The following is a 24,113-nucleotide window of genomic DNA, read 5'->3' on the forward strand; positions in this document are numbered from 1 at the left end:
CAATTTCTTCCTTTCTTTCCTCCTTTCTAGTTTCATTAGAAAAAAAACAAATCTTTGTCTTTAATATATTTTTAAAATTAAGATCCATATTATCGATATTTATCTTATTTAATGTATATATAACAAAAGTTTGTACAATTTCTTTTCGTTTTGTACTATTAACAACATATGAAAAAAAAAGAAATGTCAAAATAGATTTCAGTTACAAATAATAATTAATCCAATTATATGAAACAAAAATTCCAAATTTATCATAAAATGAATTGAGAAAAAATGTATTAATTTACAGATCTTAAATTACGCCTGTACAAATTAGGCAGTGACAGATCATAAGGAGTTGACGCAAATCCGACATATTTATTATTTTTTTTATGATAAAAACTACCACTTTGCGGATCAGTTTTATAATAAATTACTCTTCTAATACCAAATGGATCGATATAACCAAAAGAACCAACATTACTTCCAGTTGAATCTTGTTCTTCTTCATGATATTGTCTTCTCAAATAATATTGAAATCCATTAGCAACATTATATGTTCCATCAAATTCAGGAAATTCTGTTGGATTATTTTGTGACGTACTGCTTGTATGAATTGTTGATAATTGGAAATGGGGTTGATTAATTGGCATTTTTGAATGGCGAAGAATATTATAATTTTGAGATTGAGAGTAATTATTTAAATTGCGTAATCCCGAAGACAAACTTGTTGGATTGGTATTGTAATAATAATCATTAGAAGTAAATGTAGGAGATTTAGCTTGAGGTTTGGCAGTTGTGCTGACATAATATTCAGAATTGATATCATTATCAAAAACTGGAACAACATTCTCTGTTTTTGATCTGAAAAGAAACAATTATTAATATTAATACTTATTGACAAAAAATAAATAATAAATAAGGTTTTTAATTATAAATTTCTTTATTTTATTTACAAATAAATTTAATTGAATTAAATAATATATTTTTTATTATATATTTAATATAGATATTATTATTACATACATATTATTTAATATATATTTTATTTATATCGAAAAATAATTTTATTTTAAAAAAAATGTAAAATATTATTTTGAAAATGAAATAATAAGTTACTACAAAAGATAATTAAGCAAAATCATAATTTACAATTTATATATATTATATTTTATTTTTATTAGATTCAAATCTTTCAATTACATAAAATTTATAGAATATGTATTTAATTTTTAGTTTTTTCAATATAATTGATTATATATTATATTGTATTAATTATATTTATCGTGATAATTTACTTAATTATATTCATAATTCATAAATATTTTAATAGTACATATCACAATATTCAATAATTGGATATATTTAAATTTTTGAAAATTATTTTTAAATTTAATTTTATCACAAATTTTTCAAATATTTACAATAATATTTTGACATATTAAATTTAATAATAATATATGTTTATCTATATTTTTGTTAATTATAAAAGAAATGAATTCAAATTTGTTTTTTTTGACTTCAATTTTATAAATTTTATAAATATGAATAATTTATTTAATTAATAATATAATATTAATAATTATTAATAATTAATATAATATTATTAAAATAATATTTTATATTATTAATTTAACAATTAACAATAATTATAATTTAACAATTTAATAATTTAGCAATAATTTAACAAATAGAATTACATCTATTTTTCATGTTACAAAAATACTCAAATACTTTAAAAACTACTGTTTAAATATTATATTTTTAAATTTATATTCTTATAAATTAATAATAATACCTGAAAGGATTTGGTGGACGTCTTGGTTTTACAAGAATTCCAGTTTGAGTAGGTACTTTTTTCACTTCTGTTACCGCATCATAAATAGGTCTATTATTACCCACATATACCATTTTTGATCTAATTAAAACATAAAAAATAGAATATAATTGATAAATTTAATAAATAAAATTATGTAATAAAAGTATATAATTTAAATCTGTTATTTAATTTATAATATAAAGTTTTAATATAAAATAATATGTAATATATAGTTCCAACGTTAAATATTTCTTTTCTAATATATAAACGATATAAGTATATTATTATTATAAGTATTACATTAAGTATTAAATATAATATCATTTATTAAATTTCATGTAAATTATTACTATAAATAATATAATATATAATATAATATATAATATAATAATATATATTATAATAATAATATATTATATTATTATATTATATTATATTTTAAATAATTTATATTATATATTATATTTTACAATAAATCATAATAATTTTTTTTCCATAATTTCTTTTTAATTGAAGATATTTATCAATAATAAATTTGAAAGGGATCAAAAAGATCAAAACATATATTTAAAAAACCAAGAAAATTTTTAATATATTTACTCAAACTTTTCATACCAGACCATTGACGAATTCGGTATTCAATTCAAAAAATATTATATATTATTCGTGACTTATAATCCAAATAAATTTATCAATTGAAAAATATGTATTTATATAATATTAATATACTAAATGAAAAGTGAAATACATTTATTGAAATTTTCTATACTATGAAATCACATATTATCACTTTACAAAATATTATTTGATTTTCCAATTTTCCATAATTTGTTTTATGTAAAAAACTATTCAAAAAGTTGAAAATAAAACAAGATATCATATATTTGTTAAGAAATTTTATATTAATCTTTCTTAGAAATTATTGAAAATGAATTTTATTAATCAAAGTTAACCGAAAAATTACAAATTGAAAAAAGTTTGGAATTAAAAATGATCTCAAGTTTTTTGCGTAAAAGAATAAAAAATTGTTATACTTCTTATAAAGTAATATATAGAATGTATATATTGATTTTAATAAAACTTGCATAGAAAATTCTCGAAAAATATTTGACATATTTATACTTTTTTTATAATATTCTATATACTATTTTTATAATATTCTATACTGAAAGACATATAATATAGAATTGAATATATATTTTTTGAAATATTTCCAAAATTAAAGGACAGAAAAATTTTTTTTTAAATTATATATCTTGAATAATACAATACAAAATTCAATCATTCAATAAAAAACATTTAAATTTTAATTAATATATATTTTTAATAATAAAATTTTTAATATTTAATATATATATATTATATATTATATATATTTTAATAATATAATTTTTAATAATTTTTAAAAAATGATCTAATATTTTATTATATTTTAATTATTTTCAATTGTAGTGTAATAGTCAATTCAAATGTTTTAATAATAATTGTAATAATGTTAGTAAGCATTAATTCTTAACATTAATTCGTTGAAAAAATAACTTAAAAATTTTGAATAAGATTTATTCATAGTTTACATTTGATTCAATTTTCATATAACTTAAACTGTTTAGCATAGTTATTTGCTGTTATTTGATGCTTTGAATAATAAATTATTGTAACAACTTATTGATTAATTTTAATTATTAAATTTTGCTATCTATAGTTTTTTATTAATACTAATTTTTATTAATTTTTATTAATTTTATTAATCTGATTTAAATTATTCTTTCGTACAAAAATAATCATCAAAAAAGAAAAATGAGAAGTAAAATGAGATTGTATAAATTGAAACTGTGGAATTATTATAAAAAAAAACTTACGTAAAAAAGTATTGCGTAAATAGAGAGATTTGTAATTAGTCTAATGCTATATAATTGAATTTAAAGCGATTCATTTATTATTATTTATAAGAAATATGTTTAAATTGCTATCTTCGAATAAAAAGAATTAACATTAGATTTATTATTTTCAATTTTTTTATATCAAGTTATCAATTATATCAATTATATCAATTATATATTATATTAATTATATCAAATATATTAATCTTTCTGAAATATATTTTATAAAAAAGTTTTATAAATAAGTTTAATATTTATTAAAGATCTATTTCATATAAAAGTAAGTTTATAATATTTATCAATATATTCGTTTGTTGATATTGATTGATCCAAATCAATAATATTTGAGGAATAATATCTATTCTCTATACTTTAATTATTCTAATTCTAATCAAAGCTTTCGTGCTGATTTAATTATTTCTAATCTTATATAATTTGAACATTACAACATCAATATACATAATTTCATAGCTTATTATTTATTAAAAATAATGATAGTTTTTCAGTATTTATAAGTATATATATAAAAATATACATAATATTTTTTATTTTTTTTTTTTCAAAAAAAAAATAATGAAAAAGCAAAATCTTAATTAAATGTACAGCCAATACTTCAATATCAACGCATATTTAAATATGTAAATGTCGCAAAATATTAGATAACAAATATTTTAAAAAATTGTATTTATTATATCTTTGTATATTCTATTTATTAAATATTTTATTTCAACTACCATTTTATTTTTTATTCTATCTCTTCTTTATAATACAAAAATTTAAATTATTCCATTTTTTTTATTATTATTAACTTTATATTTCATATCACATATTTTATACTTATATCATAGTATTTTGCATTTAAAAAATTTATTTTTAATGAATATTTTGCCAGGTATTCATTATAATTATGTTACACACATATATATATGCACATAAAGTAAAAAATTAAAAAATACTTTTTATTTTTTTATTTTTTATTCAATAAAACGATTTTTTTTTTACTTCTTATAAAAATAATGATGCATCATGATTATTTATTTTGATAATTATTTAAAGATATTATGTATAAAGATATTGTTATTATTATTGTATATTTTAAAAAAATGGTTTATTCAATTTTTTTTTATTTCTATTTTATATAGATTTAAAAAAATAATAACATTCAATATTATATTTTTAAAATATTTAATATAATTTTTTAAATACATTTTTGGAACGTTTCTGAAATATTATAATTATATATTTACTTATTTATAATTACCTTAAAATTCGAAATCCATTGTTATCTGCTATATAGTCTTTAAGTCGTAAATATCCAAGAGGATCTAACCAGCCTTCTGTACCAATAACTGTTCCATCAACTAATCTTTTTTCTTTTCTATATTGTCCATTTAATGTTTGAAAACGAAAATACCTTTCAGGTCCTTCATCTGTTTGAATGTGATATTGTGTATTTGGATCAAAATTCCAACCACTTTTCTCTGCTTGTAATCCACTGGTTGATAAGCATAAAGTAAATACCTGAAATGATAAAATAACATCATTTATTTTGAACATATATTAATCGAAAATTATTTTATATCAATGTTAGAAAAACACGTTGAATTATATATCCAATTATTATCCAATATAATTATTTCAATTATATTGGAAAATGAAACAAAAAAGATAAATAAAATATAATAATATAATAAAATTTGAACATAATAAAAAAGATAAATTAAAAAACAATTAAATTATATTTATATATCATATAAATAATTTATATTGTGATTTAAATTGTAATGAAATAACAATTATGAACAATTAATAAGTTTACAGAAACATAAAAAAGATTTAGAAACAAATAATTAATTTTAAATACAAATACTTGCAAAAAGAATTAATAAGAAGACAGATTTATAGAATAAAGTGAGCGAACAATAGTAAATCTAGAGATCGAAAAACATCATAAAATAAAAAATAAAATGAAATGGTGAATAGAAGATTAATTCTTTGAAATAAAAACATAAAAAAATAGAAATTAAGGAATTAGGAAAAGAAAAACAAGAAAAAATTGTTTATAATTGTGGAGAATATGAATGCGAAAATTAGAAATAAAGAAAAAACTCTTTTTTTTTTATTTATAGCGAAGAATAAAAGTTTTTATTATATACTATATTAGTATCTTAAAGATCATTTTTTTTGTAAATTCTTCTGTAAATTTATATTATTTGAAAATTTATTTAAAAATTTATTTGAAAATTGTAGGATTTAAAAAATACACTTATATTTGTAGAACATATTGAAAATTTTATCTTTTTAAAACGATATTTTAATAAACTTTCATTAAAATCAAATTTTTTTTGGATTAAATAAATTTTTTTGTAAAATATTTTTTCCAAAAAATTTTTCCTTCTTCCTGAGAATTTGTAAGATAAAAAATAAATATGAAGATTATTTAAAGCTGTAAAAAAAAATGTTGAAAATATTTTCTCTCAAATATTTATTTTAATACTTGATAAAAAAGAATTTTCATCTTCACTTTCAAATGATAAATTTTTTTTTTTTAAGCAATATAAATATATTGCATTATACATTTATATTTACAAATATATATTATACGTTATATATTTATAATACATTGTATATTATATTAAAATTCAGAACTAGCCATTTATATATTTTTACTTTTCGTTCGCTATACAAGTGACATTTTATTGCCAGCTCAATGTTTTCATTTTATTGCTGTTTCTATAGAAGATTTTTATAATCGTATTGTTTTTTTTAACAATATCATCTATCTATAATAAAAGACAACAAAGGATCTGTATTTAAATACCGATAATGAAGATTCCATTCATAGAATGTGGATTTTTATATACATATATATTTTGTAGCAAATCACATACCCTATGAATACTAAATCCACATGTATCTAAAGGTATATCTATTTCATTTTTTTGAAATTTTACTATCATTGTTAAATTATTGATAATATTATTGTTAATATTGTTAATATATTATGTATGAATCATTCTAAAAAAATAATCAACACAAAAAGATATATAAATATAAGTGCATGCAAAAATACTTTTGACTTGAAAACAAAAATCAATTTTTTTTTATTGCACCGTATCACTCTGGATTTCAAAGATATCTTTGGGTTATAATTTAAGCATTTTTTTTTTAAAGTTACTTTTCAAATTCATTTTAATTATAATTTATTTATATTCTTTAGTCAATTGCAAAGAAAATTTTTTTATATAAATAATGATATGATCTGCTATTATATAATCTATATATTTTTTTCTTTTTCTTTTTTTTTTTTTAGCTTTCTTTTACGCTATTTAAATTTATAAATATCTCTATATACGTTGAAAGATGTATCAATTTAATTAATGGCTTCATATAAATAGTTGATGTGACTCGAAGTGATAAAATGATATTTTATGAGTTATTAATTTAAATTTATTGTTTGAGTTGATATATGTGTTATATATGTGTGATACGTATATAGAGATTTCTAGAAATGCAAGGTATTATTTAAATAAGTAAGAAAGAAAAAGAAGAAAAGATATAAAAAGTTTTGTCGAAAATACAAATAAAGAAATCATCGAATGGAAAATAAAATACTAAAAATATGTATGAATCGAATTTATTGGAAATGATTAGTGTATCTTTTCAAATATATCTAATTTTTCTTTTCTTCGACGCATTTTCGCTCCATTATTTATGAATAGAAAGAGATATCACCATAGCCTATTGATACTATGAATTTTTTTATTTTTCTCGATATTGCCTGGTGCATCGTGCTTTACAATATTTTTTTTTTTAATGATTTAAGATATTTACAATCAATTTTTCTCATGGAATTATAAATAAATTTCTTGACATTATATTGTGGCATGAAATAATTTATAGTTACATTAAATTGTTATATTTATATATATAAACTTATATATTAATTTGATTTCTTCAAATATGATGTGATAGGAAAACTGATAGAGAACTTGCAAATACTCTTGAATTTCAGATTCTGTTGTTTGAGAATTTGTGAGAAAGAATTTAAATATTTTAGTAAAAAAGTACTGAATGTGCCTTTTCTTGAGAACTCCTAGCCTAGCATTCTATTGATTTCAAATTTTTATTTGTGATTTTATGATCCTTTTGAATACTTTTCATGAGGAAATAATTAGTTTCTTTAGTTAGTTATTTAAATATTCACTGAAGGATTCATTTTTATGTTAATAATCAAATGAGTTTCTTGATTACTCTATTCAATAATCTTTTGTTATTAGGAAAAACTATATGTTTTGTTATATTCTTCTTAGTTTTTTTCTTTTCAGCAATCTGTTTTATAATGAATTCTAGATAATGGAACAGGAATAATGAAAATATAGGAATAATGAAACTGTTGCAGGAGTTGCAGATTTAACTGCTTTTATGATATAACTTCTTAGATATTCCATTGTTTCTTTTACATCATTCTCTGTTTTTAGTAAAGAATATTATAATTGAGACATTGATTTGACGGAAGAGTGTATTATTGTTCAGTTTGTATATTTATTATAAAAAGCCTGTGATGTGTCAATTATTAGATATATTAGGATTGCAATGATGGTTAAATGAAAGATCAGTACTAGAATATGTTTTATATATAACGAAGTGAGAGACTTTTGACAATATCGAGAGAGAGATTTGATATTTTATTCGTGTCAGAGGATTCTTCGGCATTTTTGTATTAGTTTATTTATTAATTTGTTAATAAATAAAAATAAAAGTTAATAATTTTCTCTATTTCTTGGATTTATGATTCCCGAATCCCAGAAGTCATTTTTTGTGTTCAAATCGCCTCGTATTAGAGATTCAATTTATTATTTAGACTTACAAAAAAAATATTAAAATTTTCTTTAGAAATTGTATATTTAAATAAGCATATTGATGATATAATAGAGCTATGCTAATTCTGTAATATTATGTTCGTTAATTAATCATAGTTACGATTAGGTAATCGTGATTGTAAGTGGTGAAAGAGTATGTGGTGTTTTATAATAAATTTGATTATTATGGCAATATCACCATGTGTTCTGCAGCACGGATTATATTGTATATATGTTATAGCCTTTTATTTTTAATAATTTTTTTTAAAATGAAATGAATATCGATAACAAATACAATTTGAAATTTTTTGACAAATGATGAAAGTTTCTAATTTATATTTGTGATATATGAATCAGTTTGCATTCCATAAAATGATATATTTTATAAGTTATTTTTATTATTTTTAATATTTATCAATAGAATTAGCAGGTTCATTTGTTCGTTTTATTCTATTAGAATTTGCTCTAATTTTTGAAAAGTTTTTCTATAATCTGTACGAAGATGTTGAAATTGTTGTTCACAGTATTATGTCGTTTGTCGATGGTTATCGATGATCTTTAGAATCGTTATTTGATTATTTTTGCATAGATGAATTAATATTTATTGATTATTTATTAATCATCGTTCGTTATTAATGTATTATATTCATATATATTCTCGATTATACGGTATTGGATATATTGGATATATATTGGGTCTTTGTGTTGGAAATTTATATTATTGCAGTTCCTTATAAATTATAGAAGTGACTTCTATAATCGGCAAGATAATCATCTTCTAGTGTGCATTTACTGAAATATCAGCTGATTTCATGCAGTTGATAGTGTATACCTAAACATTTCAGTGAAAGTTGGATTACAGTATTGTTATGTATCTGTATTGTTGACATCTTTTACATTGTACTATTTTTTTTTTTAGAAAAAGATTATTAGCATCTTTATTTGGTATATTTCTTTATTATTATGTTTCTGTTGTAAATTAATAAAAAATGTGTGACAATGATTGATAGGTTTTGTTATGTGTTATGTTTGATGTTAAATATATTTATTATATCATGTTTTAGTATCAATAATTATTTCTTCAGTTTACTTAAATTGCTGAATAATGTATATTGTGTAGAACAATTCTATAATCTTTTTTTATTTGAATTGATATGTGAAATTTAGTGTTTAGTATTTTCAAATATCTGATAATTTTTTTGTATGCTTTGTATTTTTAGAAAGAATTTTCACTTTATTATTTACTTTTGAACTATATTCGTTTTTATTAATTTCTAGTTTTCAATGCTTTTGTATAGTTTATACATTCAATATATTTTCTAGAAATATCGATATTGATGTTTTTTCTTCATATAAAAGTTTTAGATATTTCACAATCATTTAGTATTTCTAATAACATGAATTTCTTTAATATCGAAATTATTTTTTGTCTTATATTACATAGTTCGAATCCGGAGCTTTTTTTATTTTTGGAATTTATATTTTTTTGATTTGATTTTGGCCGTACTGATTTTATGTGAAATTATTATTTCTTTATTTCTTTTCAAATGTAATTGTGTATTCAGGATTTATGAGAGGCTTACTGTTATTTCGATTTGGTATAACTGATTAAAAATCAATATATTAGATTTAGTTTTAGCCTTAACGAAATGTTTATGTACAGATTTATTATACTTAAAATATTATGAATTTTATCTAAATACACATTATATTTACATACGAAAGCTCTCTTAGAAATTTCTATGCTCCATAACAACTAACTTATAATATGAAATATATTTTTAGATAGATTTAAAATATCTGTGTGTTTCACAATGAATGCTATTTTTTTTGCAATTAATTGAAAAATATAAAAAATTATTTAAAAAATAAATAAAATAAAAATTTAAAAAATTAATTTTTCTTCAAAAGAATGATTAATCCATAATTTCTTTGAAATTTTTTATTCTTATGAATAGAATACTATGCAATAATAAAAAATTTGATTTTAAAATTAAGGTCATAATGGAAATATAATGGGAAACAAGGATTTATTAAGTATAAATTAGTTTTTTTTTATAAGTTATCATTGAAGTCAATCTTGTCAGAGTTATATATGAATATAAATCCATATATCAAAATGTTAATATAGCATAGATTTTAATAAGAAAAGAAAATAAAAATATTAGATTTATATATGTTAAATAATACTTGGAAAATTTAAATTTTCTTGGCTCATAGCTCTTTAATGAATGACGATTGGCATTTGCTTTTTAATATTGTTCAAATGATGAAATTTTAATATTGTTTAAATCTTGATATTATATTAAAAAATCATTAAAATAAATGATATCTTTTTTGTAAATATTTGTTCAAAAGTATATATTTATTTCAAAAATAAATTTCATTGAATATCAAAAAAAATTTCTATTCAAAAAAGTTAAACTTGATGAAATTTAAGGTTAATGTGATTATTATTTACAAAAAAAGATTTCCTTTTTTAATGAATTGGATTTGCTAATAATATCTTAAAAGAAAAAATCGTTAAAAATTTCTTTCAAAAAGATGAATTTTCAAAAAAAAAAAAATATTGAAATTTTTTTTCCAAAGAAGTTGAGCTAAAATTTGCGAAAGAAATCTAGATAACATATTTAAATTCATCGAATTTAAAAAAATAGATATAATAATAATGATAATAATGATAATGATGATAATAATAATAATAATGATGGTAATAATAATAATAAATGTTAAAATAATAATTGTATTAAAAATATGTCCATATATATATTGATGATTCTAATAACTTTAATATATCAGAAGAAAATAATAAATGTAAACAAATGTAAACAATACTTTATAAGTTTTTCAAATAAATTTCATATTGTTTTTACAAATAATTGTTTGTAAGAAACATAACATAAATATAATAATATAATATAATAATATAATAACATAATATAATATAATAACATAACAATAATATAATATAATATTAAATTTATATACAGTTTATGATAAATATAAATTATACAAATATTATAACTGTTTCTAATAAATTGAGTTTGATAATTAAATAAAATGTTAAAATGATTATAATAAATTAGCTATATAAATTGGCATTGTAATATATAATATATCTTATTATATTTTTTAAGATTAAAAATGAATTTATTTTTATTATTATAAAAATATGTATAATAAAATATGTATATGTGAAAAAATTAAATAATTTATTATACTATATATTTACTATATATTTTTTATATATTTATATATTTTTGATATAAACATGATATTAATATGAAAATATGTATAAATATGAAATAAAAATATTATATTATTTATGCTAATATTTTATTATCTATGCTAATTTTAGGTTAATTGCACTTCTATTTTAATTTTTTAATAGAAAAATGCTTTTAGTATTTGGCTTTAATATTGCATTATTAATGACTAAAGAAGACTTACTGTCGCAAAGAATAATGAGATCTTCAATATTGAGGACAACGGAAGCAAGAGAAAGGTAACAATAAAAATGCTATGACTGGGCACAGATTGTATAGACGATACTTTAGTAGTTATTTAGTAATTTTAAAAAATGATTTATTATTAAACATTATCACAAAAAGAAATTATTTATAATAATAATCTTTTATATTTCTCAATAAAAGAAAAAATTTTGATAATACAAGAAAATATGAAATTATAATTAATTTAAATACGATTGTAGTTTTCAATCAAATTGTATCGCTATATAAATTATACATTTAATTTAAATACTTGTATAACAATATTTTTTTTTACCCTATTTTCATTGTTAATTTTGTTAATCAGAAAAATATAATAAAACTATTTTAATTGAAAATCAACAATATTTAATTGAATATTTTATTTTGAATTTTATAAATATGAATTTTATTTTATAAATAATACTATATTTTATAAATATGATTATTTACTATCTATTATTATAAATTATTTTATTACATATTAATTATTTCTTTATAATAAAATTACTGATAATTTTTCTAATTTCTTTTTTATTATTCCATACGATATCATATCTAATTGAAATAATTTTACTTTAGTATTAAATGTGACAACAATAATCTTATTTATTATTTAGCATTGATATTCATCATGAGTTCTTTCATTTCTTATTTTGAATTACAGCCTTCACTATTTTAAATTCACATGCATAACACGTTGTATTAATTATTCGTATATTTTAATCAATAGCACTTTGTCGTAGAAATAGCGCGTACTAAATTCTTTTGTAAATATATACATGCAAAATAAAATTTTCATTCCTAATGTAATATTTATTATTATTAATTAGACTTTGATTATAATAGAATATAAAAGAAAATTAAATTAAATTATATAGAAAATCTAAAACATTTGTAATGAAATATATATACTATAAAGATTGTTAATATATTAACATCATCAATAATATATTAATATATATATATATATATATATATATATATATATATATATGTTGTTATATTATAATATATTTGTATAATATATTATATTTCAAGTCAAAAAGTCGAAACAAATATAGAATTGATTGTCATTTCAAGCTTCAAAAAATTCATATTATTTATTAAATTATAAATAATGTAAATTTGCTAAACAAAGTTAGGCAAAGAAAAGATAATAAAGTTCTAGATGACTGTCTTCTAGAAGACAGCTCTAACTGCTATATTACTGGCTCGCTTTGTTTTTATTTTTTTATTTAATGCACATTTAAATTGCTTATAACTTAATAAATAAGTGTTAACCAAGCATTTTTGTATATCAATTCTTTTCAATTTTTACAATTTATAAAGATTGCACTCTAAAAATTGCCACGAATAATACTCTATATATACATATATAAATATTAAGTATTATAAATTCAAATATTTATATATTTTGTATTTTTATGTGTACTCTTTCATTTATTATATTTTATTATAATATTTTAAAATATATAACAAACTATGATCAAATTTAATATAATTGATTTAAAATAAGGAAAGAGGAAAATAAAAAATTATAAGACTTTCAAAAAAATAAGAAAATAAAAGTTTATAATTATATGATAATTTAATAAAATAATTTACAAAATTTTATAAAATTCAAGATAATATATTATATACATATATATAGAGAAATAAGAATAAAATATTTAATTTTATATTTTTTATTGTATTTTTTGTTTTTAAACGAATTTTTAATATTTAATATTTAATTTTTAATAAATATAAATATAAGGTTTTAAATTATAATTACTTTTAATAAAGTTTTATTTTATTTCTCGATGTTATAAACAAACTTTTATATGTTTTTAATGCATATTTACAACATAGAAAAAAAATTCTAATATTTTTATACATATTAAACAAAAAAAGTAATATTCCAATATTAAAAATATTTTAATATACTAAGAGATACTTAAAAAAAAATAATAAAATATAATAATAATACATAAAATTCTAATACCTACTTATGATAACATATTAAGAGATATTAATTATAAATAAATATTAAAATTAAATATTATAATTTAAAAAAAATATAAAAAAAATAATTCTATAATACTTAAATAATTATATAATATGATTATCAAAATTTTAGGAAAAAAACAACACATTATTTGTATATTTATATCTTTTATATCTTTTATATCTCTGTTTTCTATATTAAATTAAATTTAATATATTTTTTAACAATTTTTTAATATAAATTGTTTAAGTAATGTTTTATTGAAGTAATGACTTGAATCGATTAGTGCATTAAAAATTGTGCTTTAAAAAAAATAGACTAAAATTTTTATATTTAATTTTTATATTATTATATTATTATAAAAGATAAAAAGTTTACTTAAAAAGTAGATTTTCGTAATATCACTCGATCCTTTTCTGTATAATTTCGAAATATAATCTTTTATTTCATTTCTATAATAATTATGTACGACAAATATTAATTATAGGTAATAAATTCTGTCATTGAATTCTCTTATTAAATTCATTCAACATATTTTATCAGAAAATCCTGTTTTTTAATATAATTCTACTTAATTCTGTTTAAAACAATTCTATTATTGAAATTTATCAGTAAAGAAAGTTTATTTAAATTATACTTATTTAAATTGATTATCATAGAAAAATTATACATTTCTTATAGTTTTAATATAGTTTAATATAATTTCTTAATATACAGAATTAATAAGAATATACATATAAAAATATGAATATGATAAAAAAATAAAATTAAAAATAATATCAAATTATAATTTATTTTTTGAACATATTATATTATGTTATATAGGATATTAAGAAATATGTTAAAATGTTTCAGAAAATTAATTTTTGATTTTATATTGAAATAAATATAAAAATTGACATATAAAAATTTTTCTGTTGAAATTTTTTTTTAAGTTTATATTAAAATTTAATTTCACATTAAAAATAAAATGAAAATAATAATGATAAAATAATATGAAAATAGAACGAATCAATCGATCAATGTGCATCATAATATTATGATCATCATTTGTTCTAATTAGAAAGTTTAAAGAAGATGTATTTATATATATTTTTATATTTATCTATATTTTTTTCATATATATAATTGATTATACTAAAATTTATACATATAACATATTATAATATTATATTAAGATATATACATTATTATAAAAATAAATATATGTAATTATTTTTTATTTCAAGCATTCAAAATGATATTAATATATCCTTTAAACTTTTTGTTGAAAAATTTGGTTAAATAAGAAATATAACATCAACAAGCGATACAATAACATAATTATTATTGATTAAGATTGATTGACTATTATTGATATCGATTAAGATTTAATTGTTTATAACTTCAAAAATAAGCCCTAATAGACATTTTTGCATATAAATTTCTGTTTCTTTTTTCAATATTTAGAATTGATTTCTAAAATATCTCACATGTTTCTTATCATATATGTTAATATGTTAAAAATAATATGTTAATATATTACATATTAATGTGGTGTCTATTATAATTAAATAAAACTATATAGCTTACCGTTAATAAATTCAAATAGTTTAATATCCACAAAAACATAATTATTACAATAATTGTAAAATTGAAGTAGAATTATATCAGCGTGCTATTATTTCATTCTTTTTCATTCTATTTTTCTTTATTGAGATCATATATAAAATTATATATAGTACATCTTTCAATAATATTTTTTAAAAATAATTAATTAAATTAATGATTAGATTAATTTTCACGATTAATGATTAAAAATATTAATATTACGAGCTTTTACTTTTATACAAATAATATAAAGAATGAGACAAAACAAGAAATCAGAATTTATTTTAAACGTATTATGAGAAATTTATTCTTTGTAACTAAAAAAATATATTTAATTTTCTGTAAAATTAAAACAAAGGAAAAATTAAAACAAAAATGATATTTTAATACACATGTTCTTCATTTTTTCCATTTTATTCACTAATAAATAAAAACGAAAATAAATAAAAAATAAAACAAAGAAATAAACGATATATATTATAGTGAATCACTCGCACGAATATGAACGAAGTGAACAGAGCAAACGCAATATAGGGACTGAGACGATATGATGCTTTGTATTTTCAAAGCTATCGCCAACCATTCTCTATAGATCTCCACTCTTTTCTTTATAAACGTTCTCCTACTTTTTCAAGGAACTGACATTGTTTGTCACGCATAAAATCATTTTCACCTAGTTTTCTATTTAAAGATAATGAATATTTTTCTATTTTTGTATCTGATATAAACTAAGAAAGAGAAACAGATGTTTTTGTAATGCATTTAAATATCAATATAACTCATTTTCTTTTTATTCTTAAATTAATTATATCTTAGATTTTTATAAATTATATCTTTTTAAATTATATATTTTAGATTAAAAAATATGTATATATATTCATATATCAATTATGTAATTATTGTAAAATATATTTATTCATATTTTTGAAATATTGATGAATTATTTATACATATTTACTTTTCTGTTTTTAATCAATAATTTCTTAATTCTTTCCTTAAAAAAAAAAAAAGATTCTTTCCTTAGCATAAAAAAAAAAATTTAATAAAATTTTAAATTATTTTTTCGATAAAAAAAGTTATTTATATAATTAATGATTATATATTATATATTATATGAGAATATATTATATTTTACAAATTTTACATATTCTGTTATTGCTATGATTTAAATTATTACAATAAATATATATAAGTCGAAAAAAATATTCTTTTATATATATATTTGTAATGTATTTTAAGTATTATGTATATTGTATTTTAAATTGTATTCTATATCTTTATTATCATTGTAAATATTAAATATTTATACAAAATATTATGATAAAGTATTATGATTATATTTATGATAAAATAATTATTTATATTAAAGTAAAAAATTATCACTATAATTTTATAATATTATTTATAAAAATAAAAAATATAAATAATATAACAATTAATATAACAAATATTAAACAATATATAATAATATTCAATGATTTGATTACGCATATTAAGATGTCAGATTACATGAGCATTTTAATAGTATTGCATAGTTTGATCAGGGTCAGATGAGAAATTATCTATGTATAAATATTCCTGTACAGGAAGTTCAAATTGCTATTGAATAATGATCATTGCGATGATTACACAAACATGACGCGCATCTAATTGTCAATTAATAAATACATCCATAGTATTTATATAAATATATACTTTTTCAACACTTTAATATATATTTTTATACAAATTTTAAAAATCTTAAAATAATTACAAAATTATATAATTAATAAAATTCTGATCCATCCTATTTATATAAACATAGACTTTTTCAATACTTTAATATATATTTTCATACAAATTTTATGAAAATCTTAAAATAATTACAAAATAAAATTCTAATTTCACTAATGTTGCTAATATATATTATCTAATATCTAATATATATAATATTATAATATAAAATATTTTTATCTTATTTCATTATTTCATTATTTTTATTTCATATTTTTATTAAAATTAAATATTTAATTTAAATATATAATTATTACATAAATAAATAAATATATATATATATCTATATTTATATATTAAGAAAAAATTTAATAATGTATATAAAAAATTCAAAAATTATTTATTTCAACAAAATTAAAAATTTGAATTTTATTAAAATAAATATTTTTTGAATTTTGATATGCAATATTAAATTTCTTTCATATATGAAATTTCAAAAAATGAAGATCGAATTATATATTTACGAAAATTCATTTTATCTTTTTAGCATCAATTGGTCCAGTTTCACGGTCATATTTTCTCCTTCGTTTACATCGCTTTCACTTTTACGAGTCGAGTCTCGTATACGATTAATTGATGTGACTGTGTGCGTATATATCAAGCATCATGTTTGTCGGTGAAACTTTTTTACATATGTCGTGTTAATGTTTATTCAAATTTTCTCTTTTTTCATTCAAGTTTTTGTTATTGTATTGCTTTATACTATCAATGTTAAGAGAAAGTAGAATATTTTAGATAATTTTCGATTTATTAAATTCTACTTATTTCTATTATTAATTTTATTTAAAATTTCATCAGTATAAATTAAATAATAATATTTAAAAAAAAAAATTGAAATATTCATATATTTTATTTAAAAATATAATATTTTATCATTTTTTCTAGAGAAAATTTTGTCTTTATATATTTTTTAATGATATTTCAAATATTTCATATAAATTTTAAATTTATTAATAATTTTCATTAATAAAAACATAATTTAATAACAGTAAAATTTGAATAAATAATTTTTATGTAACAATTTTCAAAAATTTTAAAATCAAGTATATTAAATTTTAAAAAATTAAAATACATATTTTTATATAATAAAAAAAAGTTCATATTATTTTATAAAAACAATATTTTTATAAAATAATTATAATTATATTTTATGAAAATCTTTCATTCATTTGTTATTCTTTTTGGTAAAAAAATATAACAAAATTATTTAATAAATTATATATTGAATATAAATAAAGCTTAAATAAAATAAGTTTATTAAAATGAACATTTAATTTATATAATTTTCATTTGATAGTAATATCTTATTGTTATATTATAGTAGTAAGTAATTCATATTTATCTCAATGATCTTTATTATCTTACGAAAACAAATATTTAGAACAAATATTTCACAGAACATACAAAGACCAGTATTCTTTTCTTTCGATGTATTACAAAGAACAAACAATTACCAGGAAATAGATAAAATCAGAAATATAATCTCTCAATTAATCTTGTTAAAATATAATAGAATATAATAGAATATAGTATTGTATATATTTTCCATTTTAATATTTTCTTGATAAGTTTTATGTTTTTATTCTCAAATATTCTTTATTATTACTTTTTGATTTATTTATTTCATGGAAATATTAAAAATTTAAAAAAAATTTTTTTTTATATATTAATTTAAAACAAAACAAGTTTAAAACAATTTAATAATAATAATAAGCTATATATAAAATATATAATATATTTGTATATTATCAAAAAAAAATAAACATCAATAATCTGTGAAACATGTAACAAAATAAGATCAACTATACCATATATATATATATATATATATAGAGTATATATATAGAATAGTGTAATTTGATGCATGATTTTTTAACGGCTATGATATGCATATATAATTTATATAAAAAAAGTAACTTATTAAAAATAGAATTACATATTTTTTTCTTTATTTTAAGATCAGATTATGATGAATTTAAAAAAAATTAATAATTATTCAATAATACATATTATATTACTATTACATTTTATATTATTATTTTACAATTGTATTTATATTTATATATGCCAGAAACATATAATATAAAATGAATAATTTAGTGTAATGCTAAATTTATAAATTTAATTTCATTTGTCAGTTTTTTTGAAATCACATATATTTTAAACAATTTTATTTGTTTATAGAATAATATTCAAAGAATTAAATATTTTTATGAATTCAAAAAATAAGCAAAATATTAATATAACATTAAATTGACATCTAAAATTTTAATACTTTTTATTATGTTCTCTTATGAGCAATTTAAACATATATTAAACATTTTATAATACTATAATAAATATATTTTATTTATTAATATATAAATATATTATATTTTAAATTCTATATTTTCTGAAATGAATTTATTATTTTTTCTTTTCTTTGAAATAACCATATAATTATATATATATATTACATATATATTATATAATCTATATATTATATATTATATAATTATATTATCTATATATTATATTATCTATATATTATATAATTTTTTTAATTCTTAAAAGATGCAAGAAATTTCTTTATAAATTTTTTCATTTGATAAAAAATATAATAAAATATATAAAATTTTTTTATAGATAATTATTATATAATAAGATTTATAATAAAGACATCTTTTAAATAAAATTATATTTTTTTTAATTTTTTTTTATTCATTATATATTCTAAGACATAATATTTCTTTAATAATTTTATTTATTATAATTTTTAATGTATGTTTTTTATGAATTTTTTAATGTATATTTTTTATTTTATAATTAATAATTGTGCTTAAATATAAAATATATATAACTAATAAAAACAAATTAATTGTTAAAATTTTACTAGATATTTATATTTTATAAAACATTTCATTTCAAATTATGTTTGGTTAAATTATATAATTTATCATATTAAAAAATAATTTTTAAAAAAGCTATAACAATATTCTTAAAATAATAGTAAAAATTAATAACATTGAAATTATTGAATATGATATTACAAGATATATGATATTGCAAAATGTTTATAAGTTGGAGATTAAATACATCTGACAATATAAAATATTATGAATATTATATTATAATATTTTAATATTTTTAAAGAAGCATATAATATTTATAGAAAATTTATAAATTTGATTGATTTTAAATCAGTAAACTTGCGTGTGTATATATGTTATGTATATGTTAATATTCATGAAAGATTGATTTTAGAAATTGAAACAAACATAAAAATTGATATAAAAATATCAATTAAGGTTAATTTTTAAGTTATAACGAATTTAAGTTTACAAATGAAATAAGAACTCTGAGGCAACTCTATTTTTGCATTACTATTATTGTTTTTATCTTTACTTCATCTAATGAAAATTTAATTTAATAAATAAATTTAATCAATTATTTTTATATCAATTTTTATTATTATTATTTTTTTGTTTTGTTTTTTAGATTCGATCCTTCAAAAATGTCGAAATATATTAATATTTTTTATATAGATGATAGTTAATTATTAATTCAAATTTTATAATAAATTTTATAATACATTGCTTAAAATCTTCCTTTATATAAAATTTTATATTATAATCATCGTGTATATTTATATCATTTTATATTTAATTATATCCCTAATTTGTTATTTATTTGAAAATTCAGTTACCATATAATTAATTATATATTAACAATTATTTTCAATAATAAGAAGAAAAAATAAGAAAATTAAAAATATAATAATAAAATCTTTAGATCAACTTATACAGAAAAATATATTTGCAATTGCTTTATACGCATTTGCAATAATGCGTCACATTATAGACCTTGATAAATATTGCGATTTTTTTTAATCTCGCTTTTAATTCAAATACATAGTTTGTTGCAAGAATCATCTTATATATAATGAAAAAAATAAATGTTTGAAAATTGCATAAATATATCGTTAAGAGAAAATTACATAAAAATTTTAATTAATAACGATTATATTATTTGAGTTTTTATATGCAAATATCTTATGAACTATTTTTAATAATAATTAAAAACATATTTCAAATAGAACTTAATTTCTTTTAAAAAAGATACAATGTGTTAAATAAGTAATAAAATAACTAATAAAATAACTAATAAATTAAATAATTAAATAAAATAACTAATAATAATTAAATAAAATAATATAATTTACTACATGGAAATCAATTTTTTCTTTTCATAAAATCACAATATTATAATAAAAATTATGTATAAATTATCTATTTATTATTATAATAAAAATACTGAAAATTAAATAATTATTCCACGAAAAATTTATTTTTTTCTTTTATACATTTTTAATCATTTTATTTGATTAAAAATTTTGTTTAAGAATATGAAGGCAACTATATTTCAAATATAAAATTAAAAAGCATTATTATATAAATATATATACATTAAAAATTACCATGTTAATTAAAATTATGAAAATTCTTATTAGAAATTGAATACAGAAAAATTATTTGCTTACTAACAAAAAAAATGTGGTAGAAAAATGATTAAATAATTTTCTTATAAGGTTTAAAATAATTAACATTTTAATCAGAATTTTTTTTGTTTATAAGAATATTCTACATAATTAAATTTTTTTTTACTAAGTTCAACTAATAAAATATAATATTATATTATATTATATACTATTATATAGTATATACTATATTATATATATATATTATATAGTATACACTATTATTTATATTTATTATTATTTATTATTTATATAATTATTTATATTATTTATATTATTTATATAATTATATAAATAATAATTATATATAAAATATAAATAAAATTATTTATTATTTATATAATTATTTATATTATTTATATTATTTATATAATTATATAAATAATAATTATATATAAAATATAAATAAAATTATATGTATAATATGTATACATATATTATACATTATACATATTATAATTTTTAAAATGTTTGAATATAATAAATATATTGTACCAATGTTTTATCAAAATATAATATCAAAAAAATAATTTTGTTTTATTAAAAATATTTTATTTATAAATTGAAATATTCTTAAATTAAAACAGAAATTTTCATTGTTTAAATAATAAAAAATAATAAATAAAAACTATTCAAATAAATATATAGATATTATATATTTAAATTTCTATAACATTCTTTTGTGTATTTTTTTAGTTTTATATTTTAATATAGAAATAAATATAAATTTATAAATAATAAAAATAATAAGAAATACTTACCACAAAAAACAATAACAATAGCATTTTCATTTTCAATTGAAATTATGATAGATAAATATCAAAAAAATATTAGAAATAAAATTGTTTTTACTTTGTAGAGATATAACATATAATCCTTCCAAGTCTAATCACAATTGCTGACTGATCCACCGCAACCAAGTTGAAGTTGAATCACAGTTAAAAGCCTACGTAAGAAAATCTACGTATCCGTACTTGGGAGAGCAGACCGGACTTACGCCTTCGCAATTCTCCTTTACGGATCATAATATGATTGTGTATTTTACATATCCGTATTATAACGGTATAATTTTATGTAATAAAATTATGTGTAAGATATATAAAATATAATTTCTTGTTGTTTATATAATTTTATTTAATAAATTTTACTAATAATTTTATTTAATATTTCAAAAATACTCAGATATAGCACAAAAAAATTTAATTATGTAAAATATATATAGAAAAATAAATTTTATAGATTCTAAGAATATTTTTTCTTTTATAACAATAGAAGTTTTTAAAGATATATAATAATTCATAAATATTCTAAGCTATTCAATCACTACTATTTTATTATAAAGTGCTAATAAATGTAAATATTTATATACATATATATAATGGAAATAATTATTATTTTTATTACAAAATAAACTGTTTTTACCTCATGATTTCAATTATCTTGAAATGTATATTTCAACGACATTTTGAACAAAGTCTACCTATGTAAACTGTAGATCATGACTATATCTTTAGTTTCTAAAATAAATAAACAGAAGAATTAATATATAAAAATTGATTGAGATTCATTTATTAAATTGTAAACTATTGAAATTATGTCAAGAGAAATAAAACGTAGAGATAGAACAAGATGGTGATGTAACGGAAATAAAACTGTATCAAATTTTTAATTATGCAAGAAAAAAAAGAGATTTCTTATTTATTTCAATAATCTTGAAATAAATTATTAAAGTCATAATTTTGAATAATTTTTATATATACTATCATTCGATCTTAATTTCTAAGATATATATAAAAAATTTTCGAGCATAGCAGATTGTTCTTATATATAATATTAATAATATTCATAAAACAAATATAGTTAAAATTTTTTCTTAAGTTTTTTAAAAGTATATTTTTTAAATTTATTTAATTAATTACATAATTCTATGCGTAATATTAGCATTAATATAACATATATATGTATATATAATAAAAAGAATTGCATGCCATAAATAATCAGATTTCTTAAAACATATATTACTCTCATAACTTATAATATATATATATATTATATAAAATACAATATAAATAAAAATTATTGTATAATGAAAATTTTTTATCCAAACTTTGTACTATCTGATCATTTTGATATAGTGAATTTTATTATCAAAACAATAAATATATATACATGTAAATATATACATTACGTTTGCCCATATAATGAAATTTATCTAT

The 24,113-nt window shown here is 16.6% G+C and overlaps 2 protein-coding genes across 3 annotated transcripts in view; one reads left to right on the forward strand and one right to left on the reverse strand.

The window, feature by feature from the left end:
• The window catches only part of LOC102656271, a 38,486-nt gene extending 15,486 nt beyond the window's left edge, over positions 1 to 23,000 (forward strand). Inside the window, exon 6 of the mRNA XM_026444636.1 lies at positions 22,757 to 23,000. Coding sequence (XP_026300421.1) covers positions 22,757 to 22,771 — 15 coding nt within the window. The 3' untranslated portion in view covers positions 22,772 to 23,000. The remainder of the gene's footprint in view (positions 1 to 22,756) is intronic.
• LOC727578 lies at positions 191 to 22,796 on the reverse strand. Of its 2 annotated transcripts, none has more exons than XM_026444632.1 (4): positions 22,659 to 22,796; positions 4,940 to 5,199; positions 1,778 to 1,897; positions 191 to 843 (listed from the first exon to the last, which is right to left on the reverse strand). In XM_026444632.1, the coding sequence occupies exons 1-4, from the start codon at positions 22,686 to 22,688 to the stop codon at positions 279 to 281; spliced, it is 975 nt and encodes a 324-aa protein (XP_026300417.1). In that variant the 5' UTR covers positions 22,689 to 22,796; the 3' UTR covers positions 191 to 278. The 2 variants fall into 2 exon arrangements, with proteins under 2 accessions (XP_026300417.1, XP_001123287.3); XM_001123287.5 differs by lacking the exon at positions 22,659 to 22,796 and adding an exon at positions 15,591 to 15,742.
• Positions 23,001 to 24,113: the final 1,113 nt, after the last annotated feature.

Source organism: Apis mellifera, linkage group LG13 (assembly GCF_003254395.2).
Source record: "Apis mellifera strain DH4 linkage group LG13, Amel_HAv3.1, whole genome shotgun sequence".
Taxonomy (NCBI): domain Eukaryota; kingdom Metazoa; phylum Arthropoda; class Insecta; order Hymenoptera; family Apidae; genus Apis; species Apis mellifera.

Excerpts from the sequence above, each read along its gene's own strand:
- LOC727578 (XM_001123287.5), bottom strand. The coding sequence starts at position 15,629 with ATGTTTTTGTGGATATTAAACTATTTGAATTTATTAACG. Across the intron at positions 5,200-15,590 it reads ACTATTTGAATTTATTAACG|GTATTTACTTTATGCTTATC; the intron begins GTAAGCTATATA and ends TTATCATTTCAG. Across the intron at positions 844-1,777 it reads CGTCCACCAAATCCTTTCAG|ATCAAAAACAGAGAATGTTG; the intron begins GTATTATTATTA and ends GTTTCTTTTCAG.